The 21,091-nt window shown below is 41.1% G+C and overlaps 2 protein-coding genes across 2 annotated transcripts; both read left to right on the forward strand.

The window, feature by feature from the left end:
• Positions 1 to 7,921: 7,921 nt before the first annotated feature.
• wdr45 (WD repeat domain 45) lies at positions 7,922 to 12,383 on the forward strand. The gene is made up of 11 exons (XM_063211210.1): positions 7,922 to 8,074; positions 8,314 to 8,460; positions 8,686 to 8,760; positions 8,860 to 8,964; positions 9,139 to 9,244; positions 9,402 to 9,496; positions 9,881 to 9,960; positions 10,494 to 10,702; positions 11,126 to 11,227; positions 11,641 to 11,786; positions 12,060 to 12,383. Exons 2-11 carry the CDS (start codon positions 8,412 to 8,414, stop codon positions 12,167 to 12,169), a joined length of 1,077 nt encoding a protein of 358 aa, XP_063067280.1. The 5' UTR covers positions 7,922 to 8,074; positions 8,314 to 8,411; the 3' UTR covers positions 12,170 to 12,383.
• Positions 12,384 to 12,601: 218 nt separating this feature from the next.
• On the forward strand, positions 12,602 to 17,097 carry zgc:100918 (Ras-related protein rab7-like). The gene is made up of 6 exons (XM_063210042.1): positions 12,602 to 12,794; positions 13,315 to 13,378; positions 13,496 to 13,622; positions 13,814 to 14,032; positions 15,049 to 15,177; positions 16,854 to 17,097. Exons 2-6 carry the CDS (start codon positions 13,326 to 13,328, stop codon positions 16,941 to 16,943), a joined length of 618 nt encoding a protein of 205 aa, XP_063066112.1. The 5' UTR covers positions 12,602 to 12,794; positions 13,315 to 13,325; the 3' UTR covers positions 16,944 to 17,097.
• The last annotated feature ends 3,994 nt before the right edge of the window (positions 17,098 to 21,091 follow it).

Consider the following 21,091-nt stretch of genomic DNA (forward strand, 5'->3'; position numbering starts at 1 on the left):
TGTAGTTTATTTGGTGAACAACGCGTTTCGCTACTGCTTCATCAGGTTCACTCTGACATTACGCATGTCACCCAAAGGTGATAAGGGTGATTACCTGGTCACATGACCTCACCCACATTCAACCACTCCACCCATTTAAGTGCTAGACAACACCCAATACTGGTTTAGGTATGTATATTATCACATCCTACCATTTAAATTACTATACAATTCTCATGCATTTTACCAGATAAATATGCTCACATCCCTGATATGTGTATCTGTAATCATATCCACATAGAGTTCATACAATGCATATCGCTCCTCAGATGCAGGTTCGGGCCATTAGTAAATAAAAACACATGATATCAAAGTGCAAAAGTGCTAATCCCAATGTGCAAAAAATCACAGTATAATCAAAATCCTTTCTCCAAAAAAAAATGTCCATATTGTAGTAGGTCTCTCATCCAGTCCGACATATTCATTTTTACATGACATATCCAACTCCTGAAGCAGGTTCATTAGTCAACAATAGTTCAAGTGACAATCTTGATGTGGCATAGGCCCATCCATTAAAAAAGGACATTTACAGTGTGCAATTCAGCAGTGCATGCATGTTACAAGAATACACTGAGGTCCTGTAATTCATTTAAACCATGGGGTTCTACTGTGTTCAGTTCGTGTATCCAGTAGGCCTCTCTCTGCAAAAGTTGCTTAATTATATTGCCCCCTCTTGGTTTTTGTTGTATGCGTTCTATACCTATGAATTTCAGGGAAGCGGCTGATCCATGATTTTTTTCTTTATAGTGCCTAGCTATAGCATAATCCATGTTTCCGTTTCGTATTGCCCCTTTGTGTTCAGCAATTCTTAGTTTTAAATTACGCTTAGTTTGGCCAATGTACATCAATCCACATGGGCATTTTAACATGTATACCACATGTGTCGAGAGGCAATTGATGAACTCTTTTATGGGATATTTCTTCCCAGAGTGGGGATGACCGAATGTTTTTGTGTCAAATGTATGTGAGCAATGAGCACATTTCCCACATCTGTAGTTTCCATGTATCCCTTTGGCCAGCCAAGTCTTTTTGGGGGTCTCCATGTAGGTAGAACTAACCACCATGTCTTTAATATTTCTCCCTCTTTTAAAACAGAAACGAGGTGGCAGTGATGATAGATGGTGTAGACTAGGGTCACATTTTAAGATTTGCCAGTGTTTTCTGATGATCCGCTGGACCTGCTTTGATGCGGTTGAGTATTCAGAAACAAAAGTCACTCTGTTTTCAGTGTTTTTGGGTGTGGGGTTAAGTAATGATGCTCTGTCCCTCCTGTGGGCCTTTTCTGCAGCTTGATTAATTAGCGAGTCATCATACCCCCTTTCCCTAAAGCGTTGAGACATTTCATTAGCCTTAACTCCATAGTCATTCTCATCACTACATATCCTCCGTAATCTCACAAATTGTCCATATGGAATGTTTTGAATGGTATGATCAGGGTGGAAACTCGAAGCGTGTAAGATAGTATTTCTATCCGTCGTTTTTCTGTAAATAGAAGTTTCCAGTTTTTTGTCAGCATTTACAGATATCAGCAGATCTAAAAAATGTATTTTTTCACTGTCATATTCCATGGTGAATTTCAAAGTTGGATATGTTCCATTTATATGTTCATTAAATTTAAATAAGTCATCTTCAGTACCTACAAACACCACTAGGATGTCATCAATAAATCTTTTGTACAGTAAAATGTTGTCAAAAAAAGGATTGTTGTTAAAAATGTTTCTCTCTTCCCATAAACCCATGTACAAATTGGCATAATTAGGCGCAAAAGGGGAGCCCATGCTTGTCCCTTGAGTTTGCAAGTAAAATTTGTTGTTAAACATGAAGTAATTTGATTTTAAAATAAACTCAGTTAGCTCCATCAACAATTCGACAGGGAGGGTATCTTTCTTAGGTGTCAAATAAAAGTTCAAAGCCTCAAGCCCCCCCACATGGGGGATGTTGGTATATAAGCTTTCCACGTCAAATGTTGCTAAAAAAGTCTTATCCGGTACATAAATGTCACTTAAAAGTTTCAAAACATCAGTAGTGTCAGACACATACGATGGAAGGCATGTCACAATTTCCTTTAAGAAATGGTCAACATATTGGCTCAAATTTTCAGTAAGGGAGTCTTCACTAGCCACAATGGGTCTTCCTGGAGGATTGTCCAATCTTTTGTGTATTTTTGGTAACAGGTAGAAGACAGGTGTCACAGGATGTTCACTCTTTAGAAAGTCAAACTGACTCTTAGTGAGCCAGTTGTTTTCCAATGCATTATTTAGTATGGTGTCACGCTCATTCATATATGTGTCCACAGGATTCTGTCCCAGCTGTTCATAGAAGTTAGGATCAGTTAACTGTCTCATAGCTTCAGCCACATAATCCTTTGTATTTTGTAAAACGATTCCGCCACCTTTGTCAGCAGATTTCAGAATGATGTCAGTATTTTCCTTTAGCTCATTTAAGGCTTTTCTTTCAGGTACAGTAATGTTGTATTTGGTCTTTTTATTTGCAACAGAAATGGTTTTGTCAATGTCTTTTTCAACTAGTTTGGCAAAGGTGGCCAAAGTGGCATTGGGGGCGCCAGGAGGCATGAAAGTGGACTTTTTCTTAAACTTATCAAAGACATATGGGTCAACACTACCGGTGGATTCTCCCATTGCTTTGGCATGGAAAAAGTGTTTTAAGTGTAACTGTCTGAAAAACTTGTATGAATCCACCTTCAATTTAAATGCATTTACTTTATTTGTAGGGACGAAAGACAGTCCGCGGCTCAGTGCCTTTACCTGCGGGGTTGTCAAAGGGTAGTCCGAGATGTTTATAACCGTGTTCAGGTCCGGTTCAGGCTCCTCGTGAACCGATTTGGATCCCGACTTCTGCCTTTTGCCCCTCCTCGTCCTTTTCTGTATGTGTGGCCTCCTCTCTGTCCTAAAAAAGGCCCATCGGTGGAAGAAGACGCACTGCTGCTGCCTTGGTCGCTTGTCTCCGCCTCGCTGGTCAGGAGCAGGTGTCGCTCTTTCTGTCTCTGTTCTCCTCTGCGATGTCCCCCGCGCTGTCCACCGCGCTGTCCACTGCGCTGGCCTCTCGTCTGCGGTTTCTGTTGTCTGCGCTTATCCCATTTGTACACCGATCCTCTTCTGTAGTCCTCGGCATCTCTTTCATATTTCTCTATTTTGAACGCTTTCAGCTCATCTTCAAATTTAGCCAATCCCTCTTTTATGGCTTCCTCCAATTTGGCGACCTGTGTTGTGTCTGGAGTGTTGATTTCGGTTTTTAATTCTTGTATCTCCGTCATCACTTTTTCTGCGTCTTTCTTAGTTTGTTCTATGATCAGCAAAGTCAAGTCTAATGAGCATTTATTAAGGATTCTTTCCCACTTATTCATAAACTCGGTGTCACCCTTGCCGAGTGCTGGCTTTTTGTATATGCGTAACCCCCTCGGTATTTGCTTTTTACGCCAATATTCGGAAAGCGCAATGCCATGCCATTTTAGGCGAATGTTCTTCTCCTCTAAATAAATCAGTTGGCTTTTCTGATCTTCATGATAGAAATGTGCATTGTCTCTCTGATGTTCTCCAAACAACGATTGTTGTGAGATTATACTTTGCGCTTCAGCGTCATCGAAGGAGAAGCACACCTGGTATACCAGTGTGCGGTGATTCATCTTTCATTTACTTGGATTACTCTTACTGCACATCACCAGCACCTGGACAAGTGGTTGTGCACAGGGACGTGACTTTGAGTACTACATTGGAAACTTCGCAGTGAGTTTTGTTACCTGTCGCACGCCAACAAGATGACTAATGAGCACCTGAACCAAACTGTGTGCTTCTCCTTCGATGACGCTGAAGCGCAAAGTATAATCTCACAACAATCGTTGTTTGGAGAACATCAGAGAGACAATGCACATTTCTATCATGAAGATCAGAAAAGCCAACTGATTTATTTAGAGGAGAAGAACATTCGCCTAAAATGGCATGGCATTGCGCTTTCCGAATATTGGCGTAAAAAGCAAATACCGAGGGGGTTACGCATATACAAAAAGCCAGCACTCGGCAAGGGTGACACCGAGTTTATGAATAAGTGGGAAAGAATCCTTAATAAATGCTCATTAGACTTGACTTTGCTGATCATAGAACAAACTAAGAAAGACGCAGAAAAAGTGATGACGGAGATACAAGAATTAAAAACCGAAATCAACACTCCAGACACAACACAGGTCGCCAAATTGGAGGAAGCCATAAAAGAGGGATTGGCTAAATTTGAAGATGAGCTGAAAGCGTTCAAAATAGAGAAATATGAAAGAGATGCCGAGGACTACAGAAGAGGATCGGTGTACAAATGGGATAAGCGCAGACAACAGAAACCGCAGACGAGAGGCCAGCGCAGTGGACAGCGCGGTGGACAGCGCGGGGGACATCGCAGAGGAGAACAGAGACAGAAAGAGCGACACCTGCTCCTGACCAGCGAGGCGGAGACAAGCGACCAAGGCAGCAGCAGTGCGTCTTCTTCCACCGATGGGCCTTTTTTAGGACAGAGAGGAGGCCACACATACAGAAAAGGACGAGGAGGGGCAAAAGGCAGAAGTCGGGATCCAAATCGGTTCACGAGGAGCCTGAACCGGACCTGAACACGGTTATAAACATCTCGGACTACCCTTTGACAACCCCGCAGGTAAAGGCACTGAGCCGCGGACTGTCTTTCGTCCCTACAAATAAAGTAAATGCATTTAAATTGAAGGTGGATTCATACAAGTTTTTCAGACAGTTACACTTAAAACACTTTTTCCATGCCAAAGCAATGGGAGAATCCACCGGTAGTGTTGACCCATATGTCTTTGATAAGTTTAAGAAAAAGTCCACTTTCATGCCTCCTGGCGCCCCCAATGCCACTTTGGCCACCTTTGCCAAACTAGTTGAAAAAGACATTGACAAAACCATTTCTGTTGCAAATAAAAAGACCAAATACAACATTACTGTACCTGAAAGAAAAGCCTTAAATGAGCTAAAGGAAAATACTGACATCATTCTGAAATCTGCTGACAAAGGTGGCGGAATCGTTTTACAAAATACAAAGGATTATGTGGCTGAAGCTATGAGACAGTTAACTGATCCTAACTTCTATGAACAGCTGGGACAGAATCCTGTGGACACATATATGAATGAGCGTGACACCATACTAAATAATGCATTGGAAAACAACTGGCTCACTAAGAGTCAGTTTGACTTTCTAAAGAGTGAACATCCTGTGACACCTGTCTTCTACCTGTTACCAAAAATACACAAAAGATTGGACAATCCTCCAGGAAGACCCATTGTGGCTAGTGAAGACTCCCTTACTGAAAATTTGAGCCAATATGTTGACCATTTCTTAAAGGAAATTGTGACATGCCTTCCATCGTATGTGTCTGACACTACTGATGTTTTGAAACTTTTAAGTGACATTTATGTACCGGATAAGACTTTTTTAGCAACATTTGACGTGGAAAGCTTATATACCAACATCCCCCATGTGGGGGGGCTTGAGGCTTTGAACTTTTATTTGACACCTAAGAAAGATACCCTCCCTGTCGAATTGTTGATGGAGCTAACTGAGTTTATTTTAAAATCAAATTACTTCATGTTTAACAACAAATTTTACTTGCAAACTCAAGGGACAAGCATGGGCTCCCCTTTTGCGCCTAATTATGCCAATTTGTACATGGGTTTATGGGAAGAGAGAAACATTTTTAACAACAATCCTTTTTTTGACAACATTTTACTGTACAAAAGATTTATTGATGACATCCTAGTGGTGTTTGTAGGTACTGAAGATGACTTATTTAAATTTAATGAACATATAAATGGAACATATCCAACTTTGAAATTCACCATGGAATATGACAGTGAAAAAATACATTTTTTAGATCTGCTGATATCTGTAAATGCTGACAAAAAACTGGAAACTTCTATTTACAGAAAAACGACGGATAGAAATACTATCTTACACGCTTCGAGTTTCCACCCTGATCATACCATTCAAAACATTCCATATGGACAATTTGTGAGATTACGGAGGATATGTAGTGATGAGAATGACTATGGAGTTAAGGCTAATGAAATGTCTCAACGCTTTAGGGAAAGGGGGTATGATGACTCGCTAATTAATCAAGCTGCAGAAAAGGCCCACAGGAGGGACAGAGCATCATTACTTAACCCCACACCCAAAAACACTGAAAACAGAGTGACTTTTGTTTCTGAATACTCAACCGCATCAAAGCAGGTCCAGCGGATCATCAGAAAACACTGGCAAATCTTAAAATGTGACCCTAGTCTACACCATCTATCATCACTGCCACCTCGTTTCTGTTTTAAAAGAGGGAGAAATATTAAAGACATGGTGGTTAGTTCTACCTACATGGAGACCCCCAAAAAGACTTGGCTGGCCAAAGGGATACATGGAAACTACAGATGTGGGAAATGTGCTCATTGCTCACATACATTTGACACAAAAACATTCGGTCATCCCCACTCTGGGAAGAAATATCCCATAAAAGAGTTCATCAATTGCCTCTCGACACATGTGGTATACATGTTAAAATGCCCATGTGGATTGATGTACATTGGCCAAACTAAGCGTAATTTAAAACTAAGAATTGCTGAACACAAAGGGGCAATACGAAACGGAAACATGGATTATGCTATAGCTAGGCACTATAAAGAAAAAAAATCATGGATCAGCCGCTTCCCTGAAATTCATAGGTATAGAACGCATACAACAAAAACCAAGAGGGGGCAATATAATTAAGCAACTTTTGCAGAGAGAGGCCTACTGGATACACGAACTGAACACAGTAGAACCCCATGGTTTAAATGAATTACAGGACCTCAGTGTATTCTTGTAACATGCATGCACTGCTGAATTGCACACTGTAAATGTCCTTTTTTAATGGATGGGCCTATGCCACATCAAGATTGTCACTTGAACTATTGTTGACTAATGAACCTGCTTCAGGAGTTGGATATGTCATGTAAAAATGAATATGTCGGACTGGATGAGAGACCTACTACAATATGGACATTTTTTTTTGGAGAAAGGATTTTGATTATACTGTGATTTTTTGCACATTGGGATTAGCACTTTTGCACTTTGATATCATGTGTTTTTATTTACTAATGGCCCGAACCTGCATCTGAGGAGCGATATGCATTGTATGAACTCTATGTGGATATGATTACAGATACACATATCAGGGATGTGAGCATATTTATCTGGTAAAATGCATGAGAATTGTATAGTAATTTAAATGGTAGGATGTGATAATATACATACCTAAACCAGTATTGGGTGTTGTCTAGCACTTAAATGGGTGGAGTGGTTGAATGTGGGTGAGGTCATGTGACCAGGTAATCACCCTTATCACCTTTGGGTGACATGCGTAATGTCAGAGTGAACCTGATGAAGCAGTAGCCTCGCGAAACGCGTTGTTCACCAAATAAACTACAAGCAAAGATACCAGTGTGCGGTGATTCATCTTTCATTTACTTGGATTACTCTTACTGCACATCACCAGCACCTGGACAAGTGGTTGTGCACAGGGACGTGACTTTGAAAAAGTTATAGCAGTTTATATATTTTAGAGCGCCCCCCGCAGGCCATTTTGTTATCTGTGTGTTTGACACTCGGACCCAAATTGATCTATAGACCCTAAACTTCAACTTGGAAGTGAAAACCAAACTTTAACACCAATTTGAAATGACTGAGAAAAATTGCACAGGCCTACGACTCCACTACCAGCCTCTCATCACCCACTGGAAGAAGTTGAGCAATTAAATCTCCACGACAGCAGGAGGCAGCAAAGTTACTGAACTAGTATTGCACCGCAGAACAAGGAAAATCTGTGACGTAACCGGACATGTGCAAATGCCATTCTACGTCACATTTCAGATAAACAACAACAATAGCACCCAAATGTCGCAGAAAAACATTACCAGGTTTTAATTTCTTAGCGTCTTTTAAAACACTTTTATCGCTATGTTATCTTAAGTATGAAGCTGTCTTTTCTGTCTTCTTATCGGTGAGTGTCACGGAATTGGTTTCGATACAGTGTAGAACGTGTTGTTGTGCTAAGGATCTCATCTTTTCTTGTTGTGTTTTCAAGGCAAGCTAGCTAGCATGGGAAATTGGTGGAGAGCGCTGCTTTACTATCTACATAATCATACGATATGCTATATGTTCAAGTATAACATAGTCAGTGATAGTATCAAATCACACAAACAAGTTACATTTAACGTTACTTTCTTTTCTGTTCCTCAGAAGGTGATCTACAGCAGAAATTAGTTGTAGCTGTGGCTTGAACACAGACAGGCCCAGAAGTTTTTGGTTTTGATAGAAGCTACCATCAACACATAAAAATGGCCCAACAGAGAGGAGTGAACAGTCTCCAGTTTAATCAAGATCAGAGTGAGTATAATGTATTTTCTAGCTGCATACTGTACTGTAGGCTATTATGTCTTCTTCTTTTTTTCCTTCTTCTTCTTCCCTCTTTGTTTTTTGTTTTTACCTTTTATATATTATCTAATTTCTATATGCTGATTCCTGTGTCATGTGAGGTTGTTGGTTTCCCTGTATTTTTTTTCTTGTATGACAATGCTGTTCTCCTTTTCATGATTTTGTTAACGTTCTCAGGTTGCTTCTGTTGTGCAATGGAGACAGGTGTCCGCATTTATAATGTTGAGCCCCTGATGGAAAAAGGACATCTTGGTAAGATGTAAAAGTGCAATGATTCTTATTGTGGCACTCAACTTACACGAGAATACTGGACTGACTGGCCTTAAAAATATATTATCATTTGAATTTCAGATCATGAACAGGTTGGAAGTGTTGCTCTTTGCTCTATGCTTCATCGCTCAAACTTGCTGGCTGTCGTCGGAGGAGGTGTGAACCCCAAATTTTCAGAGATTTCAGGTAAAAGTGCTAATTAATTTCCATCCCTTTAGTGTGGACCTTAGTGATATTGTTTGTTGACAGTGTCCCATTGGGAAATAAGCTGAGTATTACATTAGGCTGTTGCAAAACCTATGTTGTGCTATTTCATATTATTTCATCAAATAAAATGATCTAATTTGCATCCTCAACTAGTGCTTATCTGGGATGATGCACGAGAGTCTAGAGATGCCAAGGACAAATTGGTTTTGGAATTCACTTTCACAAAGCCTGTGCTCTCTGTCCGTATGAGACATGACAAGTAAGCAATATTTTTTTCCCCATGAAATCTAATTTCACCATTTTATTGAATAGGCTCTGCAGTATACATTTTCACATTTGTATTTGTAAAGTACTCTACTATTTTGCATACTACAAGTAAACAACCAAGACTTGTCCTTTTCTTTGCTCATTTTCAGGATCATCATTGTCCTGAAAAACAAAATATATGTGTACAGCTTCCCTGAGAACCCTACAAAGCTGTTTGAATTTGACACCAGAGACAATCCAAAAGGTATGGAGAAACCACCTCAATAACATTCAGTGTTTCCTGCAGAACATTTTGTTAGACAAGGTGTGTGGGGGTTAGCTGGTAATCAGAGACATGTGGCTCTCATGATTGAAAATGTTATATTGTGCCCTTTCATATAAAATACGATATAAAAAACCCTGAAAATAACTACCTAATTGATGTAAAACTTTGAAAGTGATATTTACAGTACAAAATCTTCATCTTTTCAAGGTGGTAGGCCTTTGTCATGGTGGCCGCCTTAACTGTAAAATGCAGAGGAAAACTTTGGCATTCACTTATTACCTTGTGTTAAAAACCACGCAAACCTCTCTTATTTTGAAGAACTTTTTGCTAATACTTTTTTCACACCTTTCTGCTTACCTCCAGGTTTGTGTGACCTATGCCCTAGCCTTGAGAAGCAGTTGCTTGTTTTCCCTGGACACAAGTGTGGCAGCTTACAGCTCGTGGTAAGTAATCATTTATTCTTACTTTGTAACATACAATTCATAGTAATATGCAAACGTGGCTTGCACATGTTATCCAATTTCTCAATGGCGTGACTAGAACATGTGTTGGTTTGCAACGGTACAACCAGGCCACTGGACACAAGGTTAATAGACCTACTGTAAGTCACATGCAAGCATTTAATAATTGAATACGGTTTCCACCTGATGAACGCACTGTCCAACATAGTGTATTATGGAGTCACTTGCACACCACTGAAAACAAAAGGGATATGAGACACTGAAATGTTTGTTGCTCTTATAATTTGCACTGTTGTTCAGCAAAATTCTTCAGACCAATCATAGATAGTGAATAGATGGTGGACGATGCCATTTAGTCATTGGAAAATTGTAGTCATTCAGAAAATTCTAACCAGAATGCATCAAACTGGCAAAGTGTGCATGTGGGCTGCCTAGCAAAAGCATCACTGCTTCATCACGAACAAAACCATCCTGATTGAAGCTGACATCCTCTCGTGCTCAACTGTCAAACACAGGACCTGTCGAACACCAAGCCAGGGACATCCTCCGCGCCTTTCACCATCAACGCCCACCAGAGTGAGATCGCCTGCTTGGCGCTCAACCAGCCTGGCAGCGTGGCGGCCTCCGCCTCCCGCAAGGGCACCCTCATCCGCCTCTTCGACACCACCACCCGGGACAAGCTGGTGGAGCTGCGCAGAGGGACAGACCCTGCCACCCTCTACTGGTACTGTTGTCAGTCGCAGACAAATTAATATCCAGAAAGGGGTGGAGGGTGGGGTAAGGTGGAATGAAATTTTGAACTGGAGCTTACGTATGGCAAGGGAAGGTTAATGCAACTCCACTGATGTTGCTTAAAATCCCTATGATTTTTCAACATAATGGGGACAGGTCAGAAGGATACCATGTCCTAAAGGCCATGAGTCAAACCCTTAGGGTCAGGGTACCTCAGTCATGGAGGAGGATGGGTGAGAACACTGGTTAATTACTTACTTCCCCCACCAACCTGGCGGGTCGGGAGTCGAACAGGCAACCTTTGGGCTACAAGTCTGACGCCCTAACCGCTTACCCATGACTGCCCATACTCATAAATCAAGCATATTACAACATTATTACATTCTAACCAAACCTCTAACCATTGTTTCCACAGCATCAACTTCAGCCATGATTCCTCCTTCCTCTGTGCCTCCAGCGACAAGGGCACTGTGCACATCTTTGCTCTGAAGGACACCAAGCTGAACCGCCGCTCTGCGTAAGGCTTCATCTGCTAAATACACAATATTAAAATACACAATAGGAAAGCATGATGAGAACATGCTCCAAAATACTCTGAAACAAAACCCTAACAATAATGAAGCCATTTGTTGCATGGCGTTTTTCTACATTCTACTTTGTTCTACATTTTCTGTATATTGCTGGGATAGGGATGATCATATTGATATGGTCATAAATACACTGAAGATATAACCAACACATTAAGATCAATGTATGCAGCTTGGAACATGTCTATTTTTCAGTTGATCTGAAAATAGTGCTTACATTATACATTCAATTGTTGTTACCTGGCCCCCCGGAGATTTCTATGATTGCTCTTGTTTGAATCGTGCCATCTGGTCGATGCTTCCAGTTGACGCATGTAGTAATGAATTTGGTTGTCTTCCCTAGGCTGGCCAGAGTGGGAAAGGTTGGTCCAGTGATAGGGCAGTACGTGGACAGCCAGTGGTCCCTTGCCAGCTTCACCGTGCCAGCCGAATGTGCCTGCATCTGCGCTTTTGGGAAGAACACATCCAAAAATGTGAACTCTGTCATTGGTGAGTTTATGGGGTTGTTCAAGCTTTCGGCTTTCACTTTAACTTTTGTTTGTGAAATTGTCTGGCTGGCTGAAACCAATTGCATTGTGGTTGTGTAGGTAGCTATGATTTTGTACCAAATGTGACTTTATGCTGGCGTTCACACAACATCCAAAAGTGCCACAACAGCCAAAATTGTTATAAGCCAGTCAGTTGATATCTCAAGCCAAATGTCTAAAACAAAAACATTTGCGGTGTGATGTAAATTAATTTACTCTTTTCATGTTTACCCAGCTATATGTGTTGACGGGACATTCCACAAGTATGTCTTCACGCCTGATGGAAACTGTAACCGTGAAGCATTTGATGTTTACCTTGACATCTGTGATGACGATGACTTTTGAACCTGAAGAAGACCTGAATTGGAGACGATGACTGACTGCTTTGAGAAAACACTTTCACCAGTGCAAGAAAACATTACACTTTAAAAGCTGCAATATTGCAGTACATTGTTCTACGGAGATAGCTTTGTTTTGTATGTATCATCATGTATTGAACTATGATTGTAAACATGTAAATAGCCAAACTGGATATCAAATAAAATTCCTGAAATCCTGTTTCCCTGTGCCCAGAATGTTGATTAATAATTGTGGATTCTATTTGGATTTGGTGTGAATTTATGATGCTTAAGCAGTTGGAACACATTCTAGGAATTTGGGGGGGGGGAAGCAACAAGCATACATTTTCATAAACCCATTGGTGAATTGGGTGTCTGGCTTCCTGTCAAAATGGGCTGGCCTTTGCAATGCAACGTCAAAACCCCGTGACTTCCCAGCCATATTGAAGCAAGCAAGCACAACAAAAGCGGATGTTACTGGCTGGCAGTTTTAACATATTTCGCCAGCGGTTTTAAACCCCAAATTCTGTAAAACGGTATTGTGCCTTGGACAGATAGTTACGCGTAAAGCGTGTTCACCTCTTCTTTTACGACGGTGTCATCATCGGAGCAGTAGAATCCTGAAAGAAAAGGTACATTTTCAAAATTCACAAGTTTACTGGAAAATATTGCCACCTAGCTATGCAGCAACTAATATAACGTTGTTAAGAAAAAGACTATTAATACCCGCCTTACCATAATAGGCCACTGATTGACGTTGTAAGATGTTTATAAGATTCTGTTACCGCAAAGCTTTGGTTTGGTCATATTTTTCTCTTGCGCCAAGTTAGCTCCTGAACTAATCGCTAAGTGGACAGGTAGCCACATTGTGGATATTATGTTGCAGTCTTCGTCTCTGGAAAAAAATAGATGTATTAACATATTTCTAAAATCTTTCGATTTAATGGGTACGGGTTCAGCTTACAGTTGAACTGTGCCAAATTGCAGGGATGGTTCCCCCTGTCATTTTCTCTGCGGCAGAGTCTGCAACAAAACAGTCTGAGTGAAAGGGATTCTATGTTTGTGCTGTAATGGTTACAAATGTGTCATGCAGCTGTAATGAAAGCATAGGTGTAGCGAAAGACCCTAATAATGTTTCTCTTGATGTATTAGCTGCGTCCGTCATGTCTTCGAGAAAGAAGGTCCTCTTGAAAGTCATCATTCTTGGGGATTCTGGGTGAGTGATGTTGACGAGATAGATTTTGACTGTTCAGTTGATTGAAAAGCAAATACACACACAGTGAACTGTTGAGTGTGTCATCATCATCATCATCCTCACGTCTGATATTTACAGAGTTGGGAAAACCTCACTGATGAACCAGTATGTAAATAAGAAGTTCAGCAACCAGTACAAAGCAACAATTGGTGCGGATTTCCTCACCAAGGAAGTTATGGTGGATGACAGGCTTGTCACTATGCAGGTTTGCCATTCTAATTTGTCAAATTGCACACTTCAATAGTTTGTGTTGCTGTTTCCACAGCATGATGTTTGTATCCCTATAGTCATAATTATCATTTGGCATATCATTTTTTGCCATGGTATTGTGTGATAATGCACTATTCAAATACTGTTGCTGTCATTTATCATCTTGAATTTGATGTCATGTGTCAGATATGGGACACAGCGGGTCAGGAGCGTTTCCAGTCGCTGGGTGTGGCCTTCTACCGTGGGGCTGACTGCTGTGTGCTGGTCTACGATGTCACTGCACCCAACACGTTCAAAACGCTGGACTGCTGGCGGGATGAGTTCCTCATCCAGGCCAGCCCGCGCGACCCAGAAAACTTCCCCTTTGTGGTGCTCGGCAACAAGATAGACTTGGAGAATCGGCAGGTTTGTAAACCCACCAATCCCCGACCCACCCATCCACACCCACTGGTCATTGCAGTGCCACTGACAGCGTTGGCGGCGCCCAGGACAAATTCATCCCCCATCTAATACATACAATGTAATGTGGACCCAATATAATGCCCTTGAGTAAGACACCTAACCCCATACTATCTCCAGAAACTGGAACCGATACTGTTAAATAACTGTAAGTTACTTTGGATAAAAGCATCGTCTACAAAGGCAGCCTTGGCCTAATGGTTAAGGAGTTGGACTGTAGATCACAGGGTTGCAGGCTCAATCCCCACCCTCATCCCCTCCTCCCTCCTTGGCTGAGGTGCCCTTGAGCAAGGGACCTAAACCCACACTGCTCCAGGGACTGTAACCAATACCCTGAAAATAATAACTGTACGGTGCTTTGAGCCCATGTAACCACAACCTTGTAACATCAGTGAATCTGTAACCTTTGGATAAAAGTGTCAGTTAAGTGTGATGTAATGACAGGGAGGTGGTCTTATGATCAGATGGATGTGAGTTCCAATCCCGCACTTATCTCTCCCTACTCCCCCACGGCCCCAGCCATGGCTGAAGTGCCCTTGAGCGAGGCACCTAACCCCACATTGCTCCAGGGACCGTAACCAATACCCTGTAAATAACTGTAAATCACTAATGTTTATAAGTGTAAATTAAACATCCACCTCAAAGGTCTGTGTGCTGGGATAAGGAATTGATGCAGAATACGTAGACTTAATTCATGTGTACTGTATTCAGAGAGGTATACCGTGTTCACCAGAGATTCTTTAAGTATATAGAGATATGCCAACATAATAGGTTTCTATGGGCACCTAACATGACCAGGTTCCGGTCTGCCTAAAGGGCCGTGTCATAATGCTCCTAGCATTGAATAGAACAGTCCTTAGGTCTGCCTAAAGGGGGATTTCCCCCCCAATAATAGAACCCGGAAACAATGGACCAATGGAACCTCTCTCTCTCTACTCTCTCTGGTGTTCACTCTATCACAGGTGACGACAAAGCGTGCCCAGGCGTGGTGTCAGAGCAAGAACAGCATCCCGTACTTCGAGACCAGTGCCAAAGAAGCCATCAATGTCGACCAAGCTTTCCAGACCATCGCTCGAAACGCCCTGAAACAGGTAAGCTCAACATTTGACTCATGCCGTTGCCAACATCCAATAGCCACTTAAACAAAACAAGAACCTGGTCTAACAGGTTTGCCTCTCTGCTTTTTATGTCAAGAGTGTTTCAGTGCATGTTTGTGTGTAGTCACCAGTCTGTGGAATTGCCATTGGCAACAGAGACGAAATAACGTTTTACATTCGTGTGTTTGTGCAGTAGTTGTTGGCTGATATTGAATCATGGAGGATGAGGCATCTTGCAAATCTTGGTGGTCCAGTAGCCAATATAAGCTGACATTTTTGGGGGTGGATAAAAGCTATTTAATTTTGCAGCATTTTATATTTTATTTGCAGCCTTTCTTTACAAGTTTTAGTTTTACCCCTTAGTGCAGAGCCCATGTCATAACCTTACTGTCACCAAAATTGTAATGGCTATGTCTTAATCTGTTACTTAAGGCTCTCTGTAATGTCATAGCAATGCTGTTATGATGTAATTGAGTATTTTCAGCAAAAATTGAGTAGGCACGGTGGCGACCTCATCTGCCCTTAGAGGCTACGTGAAAGCCCAACTGGGAAACTCCAACTCCCATTGTCAATGATACACAGCACACAGTGCTCACTGATGAAATTGCATTTATGCCTCACCCATGCCATGCAAGGGGGCAGTCCCCAATGGCACCCCAAGGGAGCAGTGTGGCGCGGTACAATGCTCAGGGTACCTGAAACTGAGAGCACTGGTTAATTACTCCCACCACCAACCTGGTGGGTCGAGAGTCGAACTGGCAACCTTTGGGATACAAGTCTAACGCCCTAACCCGCTTACCCATGACTGCTGTTCTTCTAACTGTGCTGTTAGTTACTGCTGAAACAGTCCTGATAGACCTGCTGATCTTGGCACAGGTTAAACAAAACAAAATTTGGACCTATTATTCACCTTCCCCATTTTCCACGGGTCAGTGTCGCTTCTGCCTTGGTTTGTGTTCACTGTTCACAGATATGCATTTCTCTCTAGTATCTACTAATGCTATTGTGTTTAAATGGCTAAATATTGAGCAAAAAAGAAGGAAATGTTTTATTTGTGTATGGTATTATATTTAATTTGCTTCACAATTTATATCTGTTTCTCTCTATAGGGTGAGTCAGTGTGTGATTTTAAATGTTCTGTATTACTGTACCAAGGTTTACTTACTAGCTCATTACCAGTAATGGGCAGCATCCTGGATTCATTACTTACAATCCAATGCCCCATATTCCAAATGACCTGGTTTTACCTGTGAAAATCAACCAAGTAATCATTAAACCAGATAATCACCTGTTGAATTCGAGAGGTAAAACCTGGGCATTTGGAATTAAGAAAGTGAAAACCATGAAAGAGAAAGTGAAGGCAGTAGGTGAAAGCGAAATAATGACATTATATTACACTTAGTTGACCATTTCATCCAAAGTGACTTGCAGTTATAAATGTAGTTACAGTTGAGGCTTGAGGTGTAGGGAGAGGTCAGGTGGGATTCAAAGCTACAACCCCTAGATTGAATGACAAACTCTCTAACCACTAAGGCCACGGCTGCCCACAATATGTATGGAATGTATGAAATATGTGGCACTGGCTTGTAACTAATAAATCCAAGTTAACCATGACTGCTGACGACTGTGTTACTGCTTATTACTTACTCTGTCACTCATATCCTTGACAGGAATCCCAGGAAGACACAATCAGTTTCCCAGACCAGGTAACAGTAACACTGGACAGACCCAACGCCTCCAGTGAGGGGTGCAGCTGCTGAGGATGGAGAGACATGTGGACGGAGAGACAGACGGACGGATGAATGGGCCAGGGCAGACCACAAGAACACAGGAGGGGAGAGGCCAGTGCATGGGTGGACACCTCCCTCACCAATACTCCCATATGCAAGATATTTAAATTATGTATAAAAAGAACCGGAACAAAAAAATAAATAGCATATTTTCTTATCCATCCCTAATCTATGGATCTCATAGGACAGAGAAAGATCTCATAGGACAGAGACCAGTTGCACAACATCACTTTTATTATAACTACTCAAGAAGAAAAGATATTTCTATATAAAATATTATGTGATAGTCATTATATTATTGTTGTTGTAATTAGTGTTTTCTCGTTGTGTATGTCACCATCTCATGAAATTACTGCTTACGGTACAGAGATGTTTTCCGGACCATAGGTTTAGTCACTTAGCTGGGTATGTATAACTTGTAAAACAAGTGGTACATCTCCTAGTATTGGAGCATTATTGGTGTATTTCCTTTGCAAAGCCAAAAGGCTAGTTTATTACAATGCAATGGGGTATTCAAAGAACAATGGTTAAACTTAAAGGAAGTGGTGCCTATAGGCTAATACATGTAAATACCCCACAGGGGTCATGAAATTGAAGAAAACGAGGACTCCAGACTCTTCTATTGGAGGCTTAGCCACTACTTCAAGGTTATCTGGACCTGGTTTACCACTGAACCAGTTTCTTGGAATACTCTGACTAGTCTATTACAAGGTTTACCACTTCATTTGAGTTAACCTTGCATGGGTTAGTTTTCCTAAGTTACTGACTTGGAATGCAACCCCCCAGTAGGCAGTCTTTATCATGTTTGCCTTTGCCCCCCCTCCCCCTTAATTGTGCCTCCCATCTTCTTGGGTATTATTTTTCGGCAGGTGCTGTTCCGCTGCCTTGTGTTATCAGTCCTTTTTGCCAAATATTTGTTGTCACTTGTATAGAAGCCCATAACCTACCACCACTGACACTGCCTTTTCAGTATCAAAAGAAACAGCAGTACTGTTCTACTGCAAAAAAAAAAACCGCTTGTGAATAGCACACATGCACAGTTGGTTGAAGGGGAAGGTCGTGCCGCACATCACACACACGCACATTTGCCATTCCGGGTACAAGTGATTATCGTGGAGGATGCAGTAGGTGAAACGTAATGAAAGTAAAGGACTCTACGTACTGTAGCTCTGTTTCTTTGAGCTAGCAGACTGTTGAACTGTGCATGGGCACAGCTGATGGCTGGAGGTTGTTGTGTTACTTCCACTGTAAGGGACAGTGGGACAGGTGGTGTTCCAATAACAGTGATAGAACCTGATAACCTTATAACAGTGATAAACCTGGCTAAGTTAATCTACAGGAAGTGGTAAACCGGCTAATACATAGCCCACATGTGTCATTTACTTCAGAAAATGAGGACCACAGGCTCTTCTATAAGGTGATTTACCACTACCCTGAGGTTAACTTAACCTGGTGTACTTGGTGACCCAGGTTCTTGGAATACCCCCAAGGTTGGTTATGAGATGTGGGTACATTTGGCAGTGGATTGGTGTATGCAAGTTTACATGTAAGCACACACACACACACACACACACACACACACACACACACACACACACACACACACACACACACACACACACACACACACACACATACACACAGATTTGACTGTGTGTATAGAGGATTCTGGTGTTCCCAGTCTGTCAGATCTAAACTCTAATCTAGTCATACTTGAGACTGTGCTTTTTCACAGTGTATCCTGATGCTTGTTAATTGCAATCTTTGTCCACCATCTCTTGAATGAATGTATCTGATAAGCTTTTCCAGAGTAAAAATCAACTATGTTGTTTATCGTGCTGAAGGAAGTTAAAATGATATTCCTTGACTAAAAGTTTTATATTTTACTGAATTACTTTCGTTTGCAATCTTACATGTGAGATGTAAAAATTACCATATTCTCAGGAGCGTACTAAAAAAAGACCAAATACTTCAAAGGTTGATATTATAATATAAACTATACCTTTTCCCTTTTGGTGCGGTACAGCCTCACCATACTGTTGACATTCATAAGTATGTCCTCTTTGACTGTGTTTCAAAGTCAAACATCTCACAAAAATAATTTAATATTGAATTTCTTGGGACACACCCCAGACTTGATTTGGCCAGCTATTACGTTTTGTGACCTGTCCTATACACATAGATAATATTACCTGTATGAATAATAATTGTCATGCATTAGTATTTTTTACTGGAAAAATGAACAAATTTGTGTTTATGTATGTATTTCTTTTCTATTTTAAAATGATGAGCCACCAATATTAAAATATGATCCATCACGTTTATTCTTCTAATTTTCTCAACTGGACAGCGTTAAATAAATATTCCAACAATAAGGGCAGTTCATGGTCGTGTGTTCCTCTGTTGCAACTACTCACTGTTTTATCACGCCAGTGATAAGAATTTAGCATTATGATTTGATGCAAATGAATGAGTGGATGTTGATGTTCTACAGGAAATTATAGAGTAGAATCTCATCAGGCTTTTTGTGTTTAGTTCGGATTCCTGTAGTAAGAGTTGAGATTGCCAAAACCTTTCCCATAATGGTCCAGCAGCATACAGCTGGCTTGGTTCTTTGGTGTCACAGGTGTAATTAATATGTAGGGCCTACCTATAACTTTATACCTTGGTCATGTCTCTGTGTGCTGAATACCATGTTCTTCTGAACACTCAATGTAGGTTTCAGTTCTGGGATAAAACAGCACTGTGTGGGGTAATTACTTTTCTGGTAGTTACACCTTTAATTCTTATCAGTCTTTGGCAGTTACTTTGTGGACACATTTCTTGTAATACAGGTGGCTTTCTAATGGTGCGTTATAGTTCTGTGATCACGTGACCAATCTTGGCAATTTCATGACAGCCACATCCCTCTGCAAGACTTCAAAATTGCTAATAGACTATTCAGAATCTGTTAGATCTATTTTGTGGCCCATTTTCCCAGAGTTAGAGTAGAGTAGAGTGCTTTTATTGTCACTATACAGTGAGATTCTGTTTGGTAGCAACCCACAAAATAAAATATATATTAACAGTAAATAAATAATATATAAAAACCCATAAAAATCCATCTGCATCTCACAGTATAGAGAGTCCTGAAGTATTGAGGGGGGGCAGGTGACGTATTGAGTTCAAAAGTCTAATGGCAGTAGGATAGAAACTGTCCTTCATTCTCGTAGTGCGGGTACGCACAGTCCTAAAGCGCCTGCCAGATGGTAACATGGTGAAGAGCCTGTGACCAGGGTGTGTGTGATCTTTAAGGATGTTTAATGCTCTGTTTGTGCAGCGTGTATGGTGGATCTCCTCAAGTGTGGATAGTTGACATCCAATGATTCTCTCTGCTGTTTTAATGATGCGCTGTAACATCTTCTAAATGTTAAAGGTAAATAAAGTTGCCTAATAATTATGCACACCTGATAAATGGTGGTGGGCTCCTTCTATCACACCCTCTCTTGTTTTGCTAATGTGCATGACCATGAACTTTATTCTAATAGGATTTCATGTTCATACAGGTTGGTGAGGGAAAATATGCATAAAATGGATGATATGGAAACAAAAAAAATGCCTAATAATTCTGCACACCCTGTAGCCTATATGATACTAACATTCAAAGTATTTTCATCTCTTCACTCTAACCATTATCTGTTCATAACTTCATAGTTTATAACACAATGAAATAATAGAAAATAGTCACCAAAAGTGATATGGGCCTTACAACTTGCAGGGAGGGGCAGAGGGGTCAATTTTCCCGGGCTGCAGGGAGGCCCAAAATTGTTTTGTGCGTGTGTATGTTATGTATTGAGGAGGGACTCTTTCAGAGTTTTCCCAAGCCAAGTCAGCGGCCAATCAAGACAGGTACAGGTAGCCTATCAAGATAAACAGGTGTGCAATGGCAATGAATGCATTAAACTAAATGTGAGAAAGGCTATGTTGAAGAAACTCGACCATTTCTATATGCACAAAGAAAGTGAAAGCCCAACTGGGAAACTCCAACTCCCATTGTCATTGTGACACAGCACTCCACGGCACACAAGTGTGGACACTGCACATAACAAAAATTGCATTTATGCCTCATCCGTGCAAGG

This window comes from Engraulis encrasicolus, chromosome 11, assembly GCF_034702125.1.
Source record: "Engraulis encrasicolus isolate BLACKSEA-1 chromosome 11, IST_EnEncr_1.0, whole genome shotgun sequence".
Lineage (NCBI taxonomy): Eukaryota > Metazoa > Chordata > Actinopteri > Clupeiformes > Engraulidae > Engraulis > Engraulis encrasicolus.